This window comes from Haliaeetus leucocephalus, unplaced genomic scaffold (assembly GCF_000737465.1).
Source record: "Haliaeetus leucocephalus isolate CR32 unplaced genomic scaffold, Haliaeetus_leucocephalus-4.0 Scaffold555, whole genome shotgun sequence".
Taxonomy (NCBI): Eukaryota; Metazoa; Chordata; class Aves; order Accipitriformes; family Accipitridae; genus Haliaeetus; species Haliaeetus leucocephalus.
The window spans coordinates 18,586,792-18,602,655 of record NW_010972991.1 but is presented as its reverse complement, the minus strand read 5'-3'; the positions used below and the strand labels follow the sequence as shown (position 1 = coordinate 18,602,655).

The following is a 15,864-nucleotide window of genomic DNA, read 5'->3' as shown; positions in this document are numbered from 1 at the left end:
CCCGGAGCGGGGGGACGGCGCGGCGGCCGCTTTCCCTGCGGCCCAGGAGCGCGAAATGGCACGAATCGAGAACTCTGAAATACCCCTTTTGGGGCAGGACAGGACGAGTAGGCGGTCTGCCGTCCGCCCGGGGCTGCTCTTACTCGGGTCCAACCCCGATATTTCAAGTTGTGCGTTGCGATAAGAAAAAGTGCAGTAATACGTTAAACCAGGTAGTTTGTGAAGGATTAATCCTTTGCTTGCTTCAAATCTGAACAGGAATCTCCACACAAATGCCCCACATGTGGAAGAACCTTTAATCAAAGAAGTAATCTGAAAACTCACCTTCTTACCCATACAGACATCAAGCCCTACAACTGTGAGCAGTGCGGCAAAGTGTTCAGGCGAAACTGTGATCTACGGCGGCACAGTCTAACTCACACCCCGCGGCAGGACTTCTAGAGCAGCCAGGGACCCGCGCCCGCTCCGGCAGCTCCAACGTGCCCATTTTTCTCAAGGACTGTGTCGCGGGAACTCACAGACACGCACGCACACACGCACACACGGAGACACACACGCAGACTCGGGGCCAAGCTTTCCTACCACACGTCTGCGAAACTCGTTTAGAGAGTGCGGACTGCAGGATCGGGCCCCTCTCCAACCCACAGCCAGGCGTAAAGCTCATCTTGTAGATACTCGCAGCTCATTTTAGAGCTCTGTACAGAATGTGGTTTTCTTCGTTTGTTTGTTTTGTATCGTCGTGTCAGATGCACATCGATAACAAATCGGGGAGGCAAAGTATCTCTTAAAAGTGTATTTCAAAATAAATCCTTTTTTTTTTCCAAATACCTCCTGCCTTGTTGTATTATTCTCTGAACATTTGGGCTTTTTTTTCCTGCTGTGTCAATGCAATGGTAAAGCATATTGAATAAATTTCCTAGCTGGGTAATTGTACTGTCACAACAATTTTGGTGATCGCTTTTGTTTGCCCTCTTTCACTGTCGCTGTTGTGTTATCTATTGTTAAGCAAAATGAAAGTGCCGTATTTGAGAGTTTATAGCTCTATTACTTAATAGTACGAATGTCTAAATATTAACTTCTGTACTTTTTTTATTTTCCCGAACGAATTTTTTTTATATATAAAGAAGAGAAAGAAAGAAATACTTGCAAATAAACAGATCTTAGGAAATAATGCATAGAGCCGTTCTTACGCCAAAGCGGCTTATTAGTAACTTATTTGCAATCAGCCCATATATTGTAAAAGTCATCCCTCTCGCGGAGATTGCAGTAGACAGCCTCCTGCCAGTAGACTTTGGACACGGGCAATTCACCCGCGCAGACAGGGACTTTATCCTGCAGAAGACGATTCTTTCCCGTCAGCTCTGGAAGCAAACAGCGAGGCGCAAATCCCGCCCCTGCCCCGGGGCTCATCCACCGGACCCCCGCCGGCCGCTCGCAGAGCAGCGGTTCTGGCAGCAGGGAGCCCCCCCCCCCACCTCCCCCCCCCCCCTGCGCCCGAGCACAGGTCACGCCCGAGGAGGTGGATGGAGGGGCCCCCAGGAGAGGGGCTGTTCCCCCCTCCCGGGAGACCCTCGCCCCACCGTGGGGGCCTCCCCTTCTCCCTCCTTCCCTCACCACCTCCGTAAGCCCCCAGCTGCCCCCCTGTCAGGGCGACTCTTGGTGGCCCAGCATTCCCACACCACGGGCGGCACGATCAGTGCCTGCACTCAGCATGTAGGTGGCAGGACGGTGACATCGATCCCCGGGCTGCCCTCCCTTGCCACCCTGGTGAACCCCCCACCAGTGCCTCCGGTCCCCTCCGGCAAGGCCTGGTGCCAGTGCTGAGGCATTTTCTCTGATGTGTTGCACTGTGGCTTGGATGTGCATCCCCTCCTCTGCCACCCCACGGCTCTTGTCACTCCTGGCACCCTCCCTGCAGTGTCTTGGGGTAGTTTGGGGCCCCAAAAGTTGTTCTTTCCCAGGCTGGGGATGCCCATCCTGCCCTACTCCTCTCCCAAACTAAGGACCAGGTTAGAACGCCAGGGAGAAATCTTCCCCTCGCCTTGCTCAGGGAGCCCTGTCTGCGGGGGGGGGGAGCAATCCCCTTGCACCCAGCTCAGTGGGAAGGGCTCCACTCCTGGGCCCCACCTAACAGGGGGCCAGGGCTCTGGGATGGTCTATCCATGGGGGGGCCACAGGTCCCAGCAGGCCCATAGGGAGCACATGCTGAGAGAGCTTGGGCGGCTGCAGCGTCCCCATCCCTGATCCTCTGTCCTGCAGCAGGGAACCATACTGCCTGAACCCTGTTAATGAGTAGCAAGTCAAAACCAGCAGCGCCTGGGCTGCAGTCAGGCCATCAGTGCAGAAAGGGCTGCATTACTGCCTGCGGCTGCTCGTTATCTGTCTGTTGCCTACGCAGAGGGCTACTATGCCCACCCTGGGGCCAGGGGCAGGGACCCCTGAGCCAGCCCTGCTCTGCCCCAGGCCGAGGCAGCCAGGTAAATTTCCACTGATGTGGCAGACATGGCAGTCTCAAACTCAGCCAAAATTTCTTAGGCAGTCAAGGCCTATCTCTCCATCTGCTCCTGTCCAGCAAGATGGGGAGGGGAAAAAAAATGTTTCTGCGGCCAGAAATATTGGTCTGCTGGCTGAAGAACAGCCTCCCTAGTCAAAGTTTATTTAAGGGCCATCTTATTTTTTTCCCCCCCCCCCCCCCCCCACTTGCACCCCTTCCCTCGCTGGGGTGCTGCACCCCTGGCACTGCATTCCTCCCCCTGTGCTGGCAGCCCCTGTCCTCCCTCTCCAAACTGCTCTTCCCTCCACACCTCTCTCCATGGGCATCTCTTGCTCCCTCTCCGTGGGCATCTTCCCAGTATCTGATTTCTTCCTGTCTGACTGATTTTTCTATTCCCAGTGCATTCCCGTTCTCCCAGTAGGTTATTCACTCTAAGTTTGTCTATCCTTATTGTTCTCCGAGTTTCTGTCCCCAGGCCCTTTTGCGTCCCCGAGTACGCGCAGCAAGGCTGGGATAACTCCATTCGAGTAAACACCCCGTCAGGATACATATGGGCTTAGTCCGCTCCTCCTAGGCCAAGTCCTATGTGCAGTTTGTTTGGAAAAAACTTAATCAGATGAACGATATCAAAGGACTAAATTAAAATGATTGCATATAGCTAAGGTTTTATTTAATTGTTTGGGGTTGCTTGTTTAATAATCTCCCCCCTGAGCAGACACAGACAGTAAATTTATCTTCTGAGGATATCAAAAGTTCAGCAGCCAGAACAAAGCCCAAATTGCTGAAGAAGAGCAGTGACAAGTATCTCTGACGGTTGATCCCTGGACTGGTTTTTAAATTTAAACCAGTAGCTATCATCTTAAAATGTCAGAGGATGATTTAATATTTCTTTTTACTATCAATACACTTGCCTATGGCACTGACACGCTCCATTCACTTTTTAAAAGATCATCTCTCCCTGGGAAATTTCAGAGACAGCTATAAAGAACATGTTAAAATACACATACGGTTCATTGGTTTTAGACCTGTTGGGAACAGAAACAAGTTCTGTAAAGCTATCTTTTGGGCACGGCTAGGGGTTTTTATAGCCGTAAAGTGCCATCCTGACTTTCACAACACAAACACTAAATACATGAATATCCCCATGACTGCCGTTTGTGTCTGTGTGAAGTATCTTCCTTCCTTCTGGAGCTCAGTCCCAGAACACAGCACACAGCTCCACACTTCCGCAGTTTCCTGGAGCTTCCCAAACCACCTCTCTCCCCCATTGCCCCTTCTTTTTTGGCACTGTTCTTTTTCTCCTGTGCTGGCACCGTTCATTCTGCACCTTTTGCTGTGTTAGAGGCAGCAGCTGCAGTGGGGTAGCAGGGAGAAGGACTAGCTGTGCTACATACTGGGAAGAAAAACCAACGGGAAATAAGATATGTGGCCATAACCTCCATTTTGGGGGGGCAAAAAAATTATAGTCCTTTAAGTTGCATCTGAAGACTGGGCTCTTTGTACATTAGTTGCTGAAATGGATGCTGTCCGCAGATGATGGCGGAGCGGCTCAGCCCAGCTATGTGTGCATAACACTTTTCTATGAGGTCATCTATTACATAGCAACAGCACGCCATGCTATTCCAGACCAGCACAGACTATTCCCGGTGCCAGCACAGCTTTGCTGGCAAAGCCCAACTTTGTACCGGTACCACCTCAGACACAAGCACAGCCTGGATCTAAACAGGAGACAACCTAGCAGCGACCCAGGAATGCGGCACGGCCGTGTCTGGCTGGGGCTAATGGCTGGTGCTGAGGGTCCCACTATTTGAGTCATTTGAGCAAAACATGTGAAAAATCATTATTTATTGAAATTCTCCACCCCCCACTCCCCCCATCCCCTGCTTTCCTTTTTCCTCTTCCTTTCTTCTTACTGCTCTACTTGTGGATGTCAGCTTCAGGAGCTGCTTCTCTGACTCTGGCCTCATCCTGTACTGCACCCTGCCTCCCCCCTAGTCTTCCCTCCATCTCCTTCCCTACTTTTTTCCTCCTGTTTCTTTTTCACTTTCCCATGTCTCACCATGTGTTTCAACCTCTCTTTTCCTAAGCAAATTCCCTCACTCAGACTTGGTTCCCTCTTTTTTGAACCAGCTTCCACTTGTTGCTTTGAGCTGTCCTGCAGCCACCAACCCATACGAGCTCCCCTCTCTTCACTAACCCAGACCTTGTTTTCCCTGTCTGGTACTTCTCACGTGCTGCTGCTCCTTCCTTGCCCTCTCCACTAATCGATGCCACATCCACATGGCACTTAGGAGGCATCAGCGCAGGTGCCCTAGACGTGCTCAGAGCATTTTAATCACACTGGGTCAGGCATGGAGCCAGCAGTGTGGACCCGGGAGGACCAGGATCTGCAGTGCAGGTGGCTGGCAGCAGCCCTGACTGCTCAGGGTAGGAGCACTGTTGGCAGCAGTGCTGCAGCCCCCAAAACTCCACGGCCCTCTTGGAGGTCAAGAAGAGCCAACGGTTTGAGGTGAAGGAAAAAAGCAATGTACTAGCCCCAAAATTTCAAGACTGAGTTTGCAGTTAGTCAGCTAAGCTGCATTGGTGGCTCAGAGCCTCTAATCACTCCGTGCTTCTAATGTTGTAACTGCAGATAGTCCTTTATGTGTGGAAGAGTGACTTTGTTTACCAAGCTACATTACCAAGGATTTAGGCATATGTTGCTCTTATATTAATATTGTACTCTGTTTCCAGCGTATCTTTCCCTCCTCACAGTGTGTCTTTTCCTCCCTAATTACCAAAGCTTTCATTAGTTCTTTTTCCTACTTATAATGGTGTAATTATGGCAAAAATAGGGTAGCTACTAGCCAAAATGTTATTTTTGTTTAAGTTACTAAAGAGAGGAATACTTAGATTTTAAAATGTTTATTTACATTCAAAATAAAGTCATCACATCTGTATGAAACATACATTTTAATCTCTATTTCAAAAATCCAGATGCAGATGTTTGTGAAATTTTTTCTAGAAGCTTCTAGTCTATCAAACGAGATGCAAAAATGTTTATGCTGAGAACACTAAACATCTTTTCTAAATCTGCAGAATTAAGGCAATGCAAAATGTAGGCTGCTCCCCCTCCTCACAAGCCTGAGCACCCTTTCCCAGGCGTGACTTTCAAATACTGCACAGGAATTTATGCTAAGCAGAGTGGGACCCCAAAAGCATTTACTCCCCAGCACAGTGGCCTCACACCTTCATCCCCATGCGGCTGAGCCAGAGCTGTGCATGTCTGCCTTCCCTGGGAAGGCTTCTTCCTCCGTCAGCACTAGGGCAAAACTTTGCAGTGCCGACTGACTCTAAAAACACATTTAAAAATTTACTGATATGGAGAACACTGAGCTCAGCCTAAAGCGAGTGGTCTATGCAGCAGGGCCCTGCCAGCGCGGCTGTATCCAGGGGAGTGCAAACAGGTCGTGTCCCCAGCTGACATGCAGGCAGGGGTGCAGGCAGACACCCGGGCAGCACGGTCTCGGTGGGGACCCTGCCTGCTGGTCTGGGAGGTGCGGCGGTACCAGGGGACGGACAGACGTCTCCTCTCAGACTTGGCTGCGCTGGTTGAAGGTGGCATCTCTGCCAGCTGCAGCTACTGCTAGCCCCAGCAGTTGGGCCTGGCAGCCGTCATGGGGCTAGTTTGGATTTTGAGAGCGGGGGGAGCGCTCCCACAAGCTGTCCTGCTGGTGACTCTGTTGAGGCCGCAGCAGATGGGGGTCGAGGAGGGTGCTGGGCAGTCCCTGTACTGCTCGGGAGCGACCAAGGGAATCTCTGGGCCATCACGGTCCATCTGCCATGGCCCTCCCCGTGGTAGGAGAAGGGGAGTAGCAAGACTTTTGCTTCCCTGAAATTCTCGTAGGATCCAGAGAGTGGCTCCATCGCCTCACAGGGCTGAGGGCCGCAGCTGGGAGAAGATTACAAACGCCCGCTCTTTCAGCTTTCCCTCTGTGCAGAAATCCCCCAGGCTTCTGGCTTTGCGACGAGCAAACTTCACCTTCCCTGTGCAGATGGGCAGGAAACCTGCCGGCGCGGGCGGTGCCGGTGGTGCCTTGCGGTAGGCAGCGCTGCGAAACTCCCACTCCTCTGGCAGCGCCTTGACCTGCGGCTCCCTTGCTGCATGCTCGCGAGGGCTCTCCTACGCGCTAGGGCATTTTGGAGACCCATATGTTCGTCTGGGGAAAGGAGACCGAGTGATTGATTTTTCAAGCGTAAGAGGAAGTAAAACATTTTTTTCTTTTTTTGTCCCCTCGGAGATTATTTATGAGACATTGTCTCTGATATTGCCAGCTGACATCCTTTGGCGTCACTACCACTCAGTGCACCGAAGATGCCTCAAGGTGTGTCAGTCGTGCTTCACGTCAGCGTGCCTTGATGTATCTCTTTGGCTGGGATTGAAAGGTACAGTTTCTAAATCTCCCGGTGACCCATTTTGCATGGATCACTGGTGTGCTAGAATGTAGCTGCTCCTTCCCATCGTGTTAATGCAAGTTTGCCTGCATTCAAAGCAGCCTATGCTCCACGTGCCACGCTGAGCACGCAGGGAGAGCTTGTGCTTGAGCCTCTGCGTGAAATGGGCATGGCTGCTACAGGCTTGGTATCTTCTGCACCAGCTATGTGCTTTAGGTGCTTTCATTGCTATATCATGGGCCTTTTATTTAAACCTTGTAAATTCTTTGGCTTGATAAACATAGGCAGACAGCTGGATTATGTTAATCTGGGGCTCGCAGTCAGCAAGCACAGTGAATGCTCCCACGTCGTGGAGGCACCTTCTCCTTCCCGTGTCCCATGGGCCCCCACAGGCTAAGCTGGGCAGCAATGCTCAGCACTCAGTGCGTCAGCAAGAAAAGGACCAAAGTGCCTGCGAGGGCGCAGCTCAGCACCCCCTATGGACACAGGCTGCCTGCTGGAGTGACCTTGAAGCTGGTCCTGGGGACGGCCCTAATTAATACTTCCAGCACAACCCTGTGGCTCCCCGTGCTGTGCCAGCTGCGCGCTGCCCCGGCTGCCTGTAGGCTGGGCTGGGGAGGAGGGTGGCGGGAAGACAAACCCTCAGGGGCCCATCTAGAAGGCCCCAAGGCCCAGCTGTGATGGCAGATGGGATTCATGGGCAGCTCCAGCCCCAGGCATGCTCAGGCTGCCTGTGAGGGCAATGCAAATGTGGCGCACCTGCCTGCAGGGCGCCCTGGCCCTCAGAGCCCTTTCAAGGCCGCCTGGCTGGGGTACAATGTAAACCTGGCCCTGATTTAGTCCAGGAGCTGGTTCTGCTGGGATGAGTCATTTAACCACACAAGCACCCCATGACTCTACCTCTCATTTCCCTGTTGTGGCCTCCTTTTCCCACTCCACAGTGGAAATGATGGTCTGATCCTGTCCTGGAGATGCATGGGCATGGACTGCAACTGAGAAACGCTACGAAGACAAGGAAGCCTTCAAGGGGATGTCAGTTACATAGATGACAGAACAAATCTGGGTGAACGGGTCAGAACCTCCCCATCTTCTTTTGTCATGCACCCATTATCCTCTAATTTTATTTCACGGAAAAGTGGATCTTGAAATTAATGCTGCATTAAGGGGCATGTGGCAGCTCATACCATCACATGTCATGTTCTTGCCAAGCTACAGCCATATCTTTGTCATGATTCATATTTTCAAACTCCCATTAAAAAGATTAAAAACTACCTAACAGTTTTTCAGTAGTTCAGCTGTGGGCAACTCACATGTTTCTAAGTCTCGTTTGCCTAGTTAAAACAAACTCTAGACACACAAAGTTTCTAATGAAAAATTAGCCTGCGATGCAGTTGCATGGTCCTGTCTTTTCCTGGAGGCACAACAGATTCAGTTCCCTAAAATCACCCAATAAGTCCAAATGAGCTGGGATTGTGGCACAAGAGAGAGGGCTGTAGGTGAGGACCTCGCTGCCTTCGCCCAAGTCTAGCCCTACAGAGGCAGCGTTCTTTTGTTTGCTTCAACGGGGTTATCCAACTGGGAAGTGAGAATACGAGCAGATGAACAAGTTACTGCAGGGAAAACAGGGGGTGTGAAAGTTCAGCATCTCAGCTACTGCCAAGAAACTGCTCTTATGTATTCTTTAACCCCCTCATAAACGCAAATTCACTTCCCCTTTCCCACAAGGGATGAGAAACCTGGCTTTTGCTACAAGGTACCGCCGGGTAAGAGAGTGTATGTGAACGCTTGCCACCAAAGAGCAGCCAAACTGTAGGCTGACGTTACCTTGTCCTGCAGTTAGTTGGTTGTCTCCCTAAACTCTGGGGCACAAGAGGTTAATTTCCCTAAAAGCCCCACGGCGAAGTCCTGATTCAGGTGAGGGAATGGCATGGGAGCTTCCTTGCTCAACATGGCCTTTGCCCCACAGCCACTTGCAGGCAGCAACCTGGTTTGACTGAAATTCTTCAGGCTTCAGCAACAGGAAATTGCAGATGAGAGAACGCGCTGTAAAGCGCACTTACACAGTTTCAGTCACAAGCTGTGAAAAGTAGCAGCTCCCCGAGCTCTCAACTTTAACACTGCTATTAATACTGGTTTTTCTAATAGCATTGAGATCAATGGAGGATCAGGGCCTCGTTGTAGTAGACACCCTCCCAGTGACCCTCAAGAAACCCCCGTCCTACTGTCACACACTTTCCTGTATAAGCATCCCAGCAAACCACCAAGAACATTACAATGTCCCAGCCACAATAAAGAGGGTTAGGAAGGTGACCTTCTTTTAAAACCTAGTTTTGAGGGGTTTCCTCTGCCAGGCAGCAGCAGGGGTGCCCTGAAATGCTCTTCATGGCAATGATAGATGCTGTTCAGGGGTCATGAGGAGAGAAATGGCATTTTGGGCCAGTGCATTATTCCTTCTCCTTGGGGAGCCCCAGGGACTGTTCTCATACAGGTGTGGGTTGGAGCACTGGCAGGAGAAGATCCCTGCCCCAAAATTGGGTGAGCTTTGTAAATGGCCCCTGAGGACTTAACACCACTCTGGTTTCCACACTGCAATTGCCAGTAATTTAGACAGTCTGTGGCAGTACAAAGGCTGGTCAAGATGGTTGAGTGAACTCCTAGGACTCCCCACTGCGCTGGAGCGTGAAAATATGTTCCCCCCAAAGCAGCCAGGAGAGGGGTGGGTGCATGGCTGGCAGGAGCAAGGCTGGCTGGCTTCTGCCCCGTGGTGAGGCAGGGACCCTTCCCGCTCCATGGGGGCAACAGGCCCCGTCCTGGGAGCGGACTGGTTTCAATATGGGGCTCTCCATCTTGATCCAGTTTGGATGGGTCAAGACATGTTGAGACATGCCCTTTCAATATGCTGCATTTTATTAAAAACAAAGTAGCTGTGGGCCAGATTGTAAAACTAGGTGGGCCTCATTTGTCTGTCCCTACTGTAAGCCAATGAAACCTTCAACATATCCAAACTCTCACCTTTTTACCCATTTGAATGAAAAAGCATCACTAATAAAAGAAAATGACTCACCTAATGCTAAACCTGAGCTCTGTAGATCAGCTTTGATCAAATTCACTGACATTTGGATAACTGCATTATTATAACTAAAACATCTTTTAAAGTTTTTTTTTTCCAGACGCTCATTCTTTAAACTTTGCTTTGATCACTGTGCATATCCTTTTCAGCAGAAATTTGTCCACAGAGGGTGAATTTTTTTCATTTGTTTTTCATATGGATTCTCTTTCCTTTGTTCGTATTTTAAATCAGTGAAGCTACCTTTAGAGCTAACCCTTATAATAAAAATGCAGCTACTGTGTGGCTTTTAACAACTCATTTAACCCATCTGTGTCTCAGTATTCTTGTTAGCAACCCAAGAAAACTAACACTTATTTATGCAATGAGGTTGATCGTAAGGCTTAATTAGATTTTTTTTTTGTAGGATAAAGTAAATATTTCAGAAAGGCAGAGCAGGGAAGCGGTAGTCTCTGTTATGGTGGTCTAACACCATCAATTTGTAATATGTTACAACAGTAGTGTTACAGAATGCTGCGTAAAAGAATATTTCTTTCAGAAAGTACTTTTGAATTAGTCCAAGTGCTCCAGTTTCCAAATAAGAGTCACGATCTGAGACGATTAAAATAAATGGAAGAGGAATGTGTCAGGACAATTACAAATTAAAAGACTGAAATCGCTGGAGCTGGAAGGGCAAAAATTCGCCTGTGTATAAATACGTGTCTGTGTATGAAGCTCAGCTTTAAACGCTGAGGAGGGTAAAGTTTGAATTTTCTTTTCCTATGGAAAAAAATTCACACATCTATGATGCAATAAAATTTAGTTTAGCATTAGAAAAATGCATTTATGACCAATTTTTCCCTTTCAAGCAAGCAGGAAGATTATTTGTTTTAATTTGCTAATTATCATTTATTGTAACTTGACCATCCAGCTGGGGAAGGTAGACGCCGATCGTTCATTCCCAAAGTGGGCAGCTGTCAGGCTCTAGATTCAAGATAGTACATATTAGTGTTTTTTTACAGCATGGGCAGAGTTCTTGTTATAGCTTGTAACAGCGGTGGATTAACCGCAAATAATCTTCAAAACTTTGAAGTCTAAAGCTGTAGCACCTTTTACTGTATTCTAGAAAAAAGTGAATGATTTCAAATAACCTTTGCTGGTGAGATTCTTCCCCTGTCTCGTACTGAAGTGCAGTCTTTAAGACTCATATGACTGCTTGCGCAGCCATTTTGCAAACATGTATGCACGTCATCTGACAGAACGAGCCCTTAAACTCTGTACAGCTTCTGTCATGAATAAAACTATTTATGAGTGCACACATCTGCAAAGATCAGGCCCTGCGAACATTAGCTCCACATCAAGCTTCTTAGGGATGCCTTGTTTTCCCAAAACACTTTAGGCTGAGGATCCCTATTAATATAAATCTGCTTTTAACAGGAGATAGTAATTTTTTAACGCAGACATTCTCTAATATTTTCATGATGTGGCTCATACCTTAATAGATAGCAGTTGTGATGCAGATCTAGCCGTGCAGCCCACAGTTGCATAACATATTTGTGGTAATGAGAACCCTTGCCGACATGGAAAATTAATATTAAGAAAATTAATGTAAGGAAAATCTTTAATGGCTTTTTGTCTGTGTCTAATGCAATTTAGCAGTCAGCAGAAGGAAGGAATTTAGTACCAGGTGAGTAGCCAGCTCTTCAGAAATCATGCTTCATTGACCACATTTTAAGACCTGCTGTTTTGACTTAGCGCATCAGGAGGAATATCTGCTTTGTAAACAACAGCATGAAACATCTCACTCAGGATCCCGCCTGGCAATCTCAGCTGTCAGAACCTTGCCCACAAGAAAAAGTCCCTTGGCACAAAAGCTTTTCATGTTGGTGCCCTTTCTGCCTGGGGAAGTGTTTTGAAAGCTCAAACTTCAGTAGGGCAAGAGAGCAGATTACTACTCAAATCCACCTACCAGTGACAGCGTGAAAAGAAATGTTATCTTTTCATTAGCAGCATCTGTCAAGTCCTCTGGCAAAACAGAAGTAGCAGTTATCCCAATAAGAAAGGCTGCTCTGCTTATTTATTGCATTTTCAAGAAGTGTAGTGTCATAGCAACAGAGCAGCATGCAGACACTCTTTGGCACAACAGGGGAAGAAATCCCGGATGGGGACCGACGTTCTTTGCCTGCCACCCCAGCTTCTGGCGCCTGCTGCTCCCCCAGCACACAATTGCCACCCCATCAGAGAACGCCGATGGTGGTATCGGCTTTTGTTCAAGGTGATCTGTAAAAGGCAGGGTGGTTTAGATATTAGGGTCTTTTTGCCTATTGCCTGGTTTTCTCTTGAATCGTATGTGAAGGAAGTCTGGCATATTTTTCCCTTTTTTGCTGCTAGGAAGGTAGGTACTAACCCCTTTTATTTCCTGAGGATTGTGGATGTTAGAGATGATGGAAGCACAAGATATCTGACATGACATGACAGAAATCAAGGGGACAAAGAATTCTTGGAAGAAAAGCCATTTTTTTCAATTTTGACATCTTGAAATTGTTTTGTTTTGTTTAGCTCCTACCTAAATTCCTTGAAAACAATACTTAGCAAGAGGGAGGGATTTCTTGGTAAACATTGTGTATTGTTTGCTGTTTTTTAAGGACTGGGAAGACTCCTAACAGCCTTCTGAGTCCTCCCTGAGAGACACCAATTGAGAGAGGATGGGTTGTATTTGGTTGATAAGGAACTTGTGTGTGTGTGTGTGCAAATAAGAAGGGCAGCAAATCCAACTCCCTTATCTGCCTTCCTTCTTGCACGCCAGATCACCTTTAGCATCAGGCTCAGTCCTGCAGCTGCTGCTTTCAAGCAGGTCTCATCGACACCAGCCTGGGTTGCTGACCTGCTCTGGGTACAGAATCAGGCCCTGTCTTTCCAAATCCCTTCCCTTCACCCTTTCATTCCCACAGCCCAAAGGAAGTGGAAAATGAAAGTCAATTGTTTTCTGCACTTGTTCAAAATAAAACTGAGATGCCAGAAGTTTTCTGAAAGTGAAAGATAATAATTATTTTCTAAAACACTGACATCATCTTTTTTTTGAGAAAAACCTCTGCCGCTCATCCTTTTGTTACTGAGAGTGCATGTAGGCACGGAGGACAAGGCTTGTTTTATCACGGAACTGGCTATCTTCCTGGAAATCCCAATGGACGCATTGAGAAATGTTGTTAAGATGAAGGATCTTTCAGGATTTGGATAGCTAGTTTTACCCAGATCAGACATAATTTGTTGTCCATAACTAATTCAGAGAATCTTTAAACCAGATTGGCTAGCAATATTTTAATATACATCATAATCTCAAATATTGGCAGTAGCTTAATCACATTTTTCAGAAACAATATATTTATAACACACACCTATAAAACATAAATACTGGTGTCCATTGGTGTGCATGTCCATCTCATTTATTTACATCCCCCAAAATTTAAGATAACTTCATTTTCCAGCATGTGGATGATTAATTCATAATTATTTCACGTATGAAAAGAAACAGGGTAGTGCAAAATACTGTAATTTTTTTTTTCCTTGGAACACTGATATAATTAAAATCAACTTTTGTGAGTTGTCTATTTTTTTTATATAGAGTAAATAACACATACATATTTGGACACATATACATTACCCCCCCGATATATATTATGTTTTGTGACTAAAACAGTTGTATTTGTCATCAGTAAGAGCAAAACATGGACTCGATCCAATCACTTTGCAGTTTTCTGTCACATAAATGCAGTAAAGAAATATTAAAATCATATATAATTATACTTACCATACTATGGTAGAAAGTTTTCTGTCTAAATTTTGAATTCTATACTCATCTCCACTAGAAACCACTATTTTATCTTGCTTTACCATGTTCCTTTCCCGTCCGAAAATTACTTCTTATATTCTCATAAAACATTTGGCAGACCCATAAAGATAAAAATGTGCACAAAGAATAGATGACAAAAGCTTATATCAAACAATACATATCAAAGAGAAGATACTCCACTTCCCTTTTGCTACCTCCACCCGTATATTCTAACATTAATCAAATCATTACTACATCATTGCTAGTAGCCACAAATGGCTCATATTAATTCATTTCTTTTCATTCAAAATGATTTTTTATTAAATCCTTAAGCATCATTATATCAAAATAAAATGCTAATAAACATTTTAAAATTTGATAAAGTAGAATATTCGAACTTTAGTCCTTGTTAGGTGAACCCAAAACCAAAAACATGTCAAAAGAGAGGAAAATCTAAAATTTCAATTAATCTTATCCAGAAGTTCAAGCAACGAGAATATCGAAGAGACTTTGTAATACCTAATATTCCCTGAAAATGTTTAAAATCCACATGTGAATATAAAATAACTTCTCGCTTGACTTCGTTGACCCAGAATTGTCAGTGGAATAAAAAGTTCAATAATTCCTAAAGGTAGCAAAGTGTGATTTGCTCTGATTTCAGCTTAAATTATCTATTTGTCTATATCTGCCTTTTCTCTCTTTCAGAAAGCAGAGAGGATTTGTTCGTTCATGGTCTTTAAAAACACTGTCTTATTTTCATTAAGCTAAGCCCACTGCTGATGTAATTCTTGCATTACAAAGGTCTTAATTTAAACCATGACATAAATGCTTTTCATCAGTTGATTTTTTGTTCTTTGTGCCAAATTTCTTGCATTTTTAAAATAAAGAATATGGTGTATAATAACTGCTGCGGGACAGGCTGCTTTATTCTTCAATATGAAAGACAAATGGGGTGTGACATGCATACGTTTCAACATGCAGCACTTACTTCTTCAGGACCTTTACTTTTTCCACTGTTTTCTCAGTAGACTATTTCACTTCCTTTGAATCGGGCCTAACGATAACACTGGATTTGAAGCACGGTTCTCGGCGTCGAGCACACTGACGGGACCAAGAGGTGAAAAGTGCTTCTAATCTCTCTCTCCTCTCTCTCTCTCTCTCCGCCCCCCCCTCCAGCTCCCTGCCTCCCTCTCCTTCCTTCCCCCTTCCACTCAAGGATTTGGGGTCTGCAGATGATAATTTACAGAACGTTTTGGAAGAAGGGTGGGGATGCATTCCTAACACCCCAAATCCTGGTTTGCATTACACATTAGGGATTTCAAAGCACACCAAGATTTAATCATAATCAGAAAGTAGAGAAATTGTTTCTACAATGTTCTGCAGTGTCGAGTCCTTTTTTTTTTTTGCTTTTTTTTTTCTTTGGTATCACTGTAACTAATATAGCAAAATTGTATCGTCACCGTGTCATACTATCATTGCAATGATCGATGAGCTAAGTTAATGCATTTGGGAAAACTGCATAACTTGTTTAGTTTGGGTATTATTTCAAGTTTAGGAGCTTGGTTAATTTTCAGACGGAGTCAAAAGACACCAGCTGTTTCTCTACTTAAATGTGAAAGTACAGAAGAAATTCTTCTTGATTAACATTACTAGAAACAAATCAAGATTACAATGGGAAAGATGTAAATACCTTATTTAAGCAGAAATTTCAATGTGATCTACGCTAATACCAAACCGCAGTGTTAGTTCATTGATCTCCACAAGACAATATTGTCAGATACAGAACAGATTTGGAAAATCTCAAATGAATTTGTAGAAAGAATAAAATCTTTTCATGAACTCTGCATCTACTGCAGTTTAGAAGATGTTGACCTGATACTTCTATACTTGCCTTGGCTTTATACTTTGTCCTTAAACAAATGCTCCTAAAAATTGCCAAAGACAGGATACAGTGATAGACTGACCTTTAGGCTGTCAAGTTTCTTGTATTATACACGACATTAAAGGAAATGGAAAAGGTATTTTTTTAATTCAGATTAACTATCTGTAATTGATTTAACT

At 45.9% G+C, this 15,864-nt stretch overlaps 1 protein-coding gene across 1 annotated transcript in view; it reads left to right on the top strand.

Moving 5' to 3' along the window:
* The window catches only part of OSR2 (odd-skipped related transciption factor 2), a 5,461-nt gene extending 5,020 nt beyond the window's left edge, over nt 1–441 (top strand). The window contains 1 exon segment of the mRNA XM_010577062.1: nt 217–441. Within this exon segment, the coding sequence (XP_010575364.1) occupies nt 217–441 (225 nt within the window).
* The last annotated feature ends 15,423 nt before the right edge of the window (nt 442–15,864 follow it).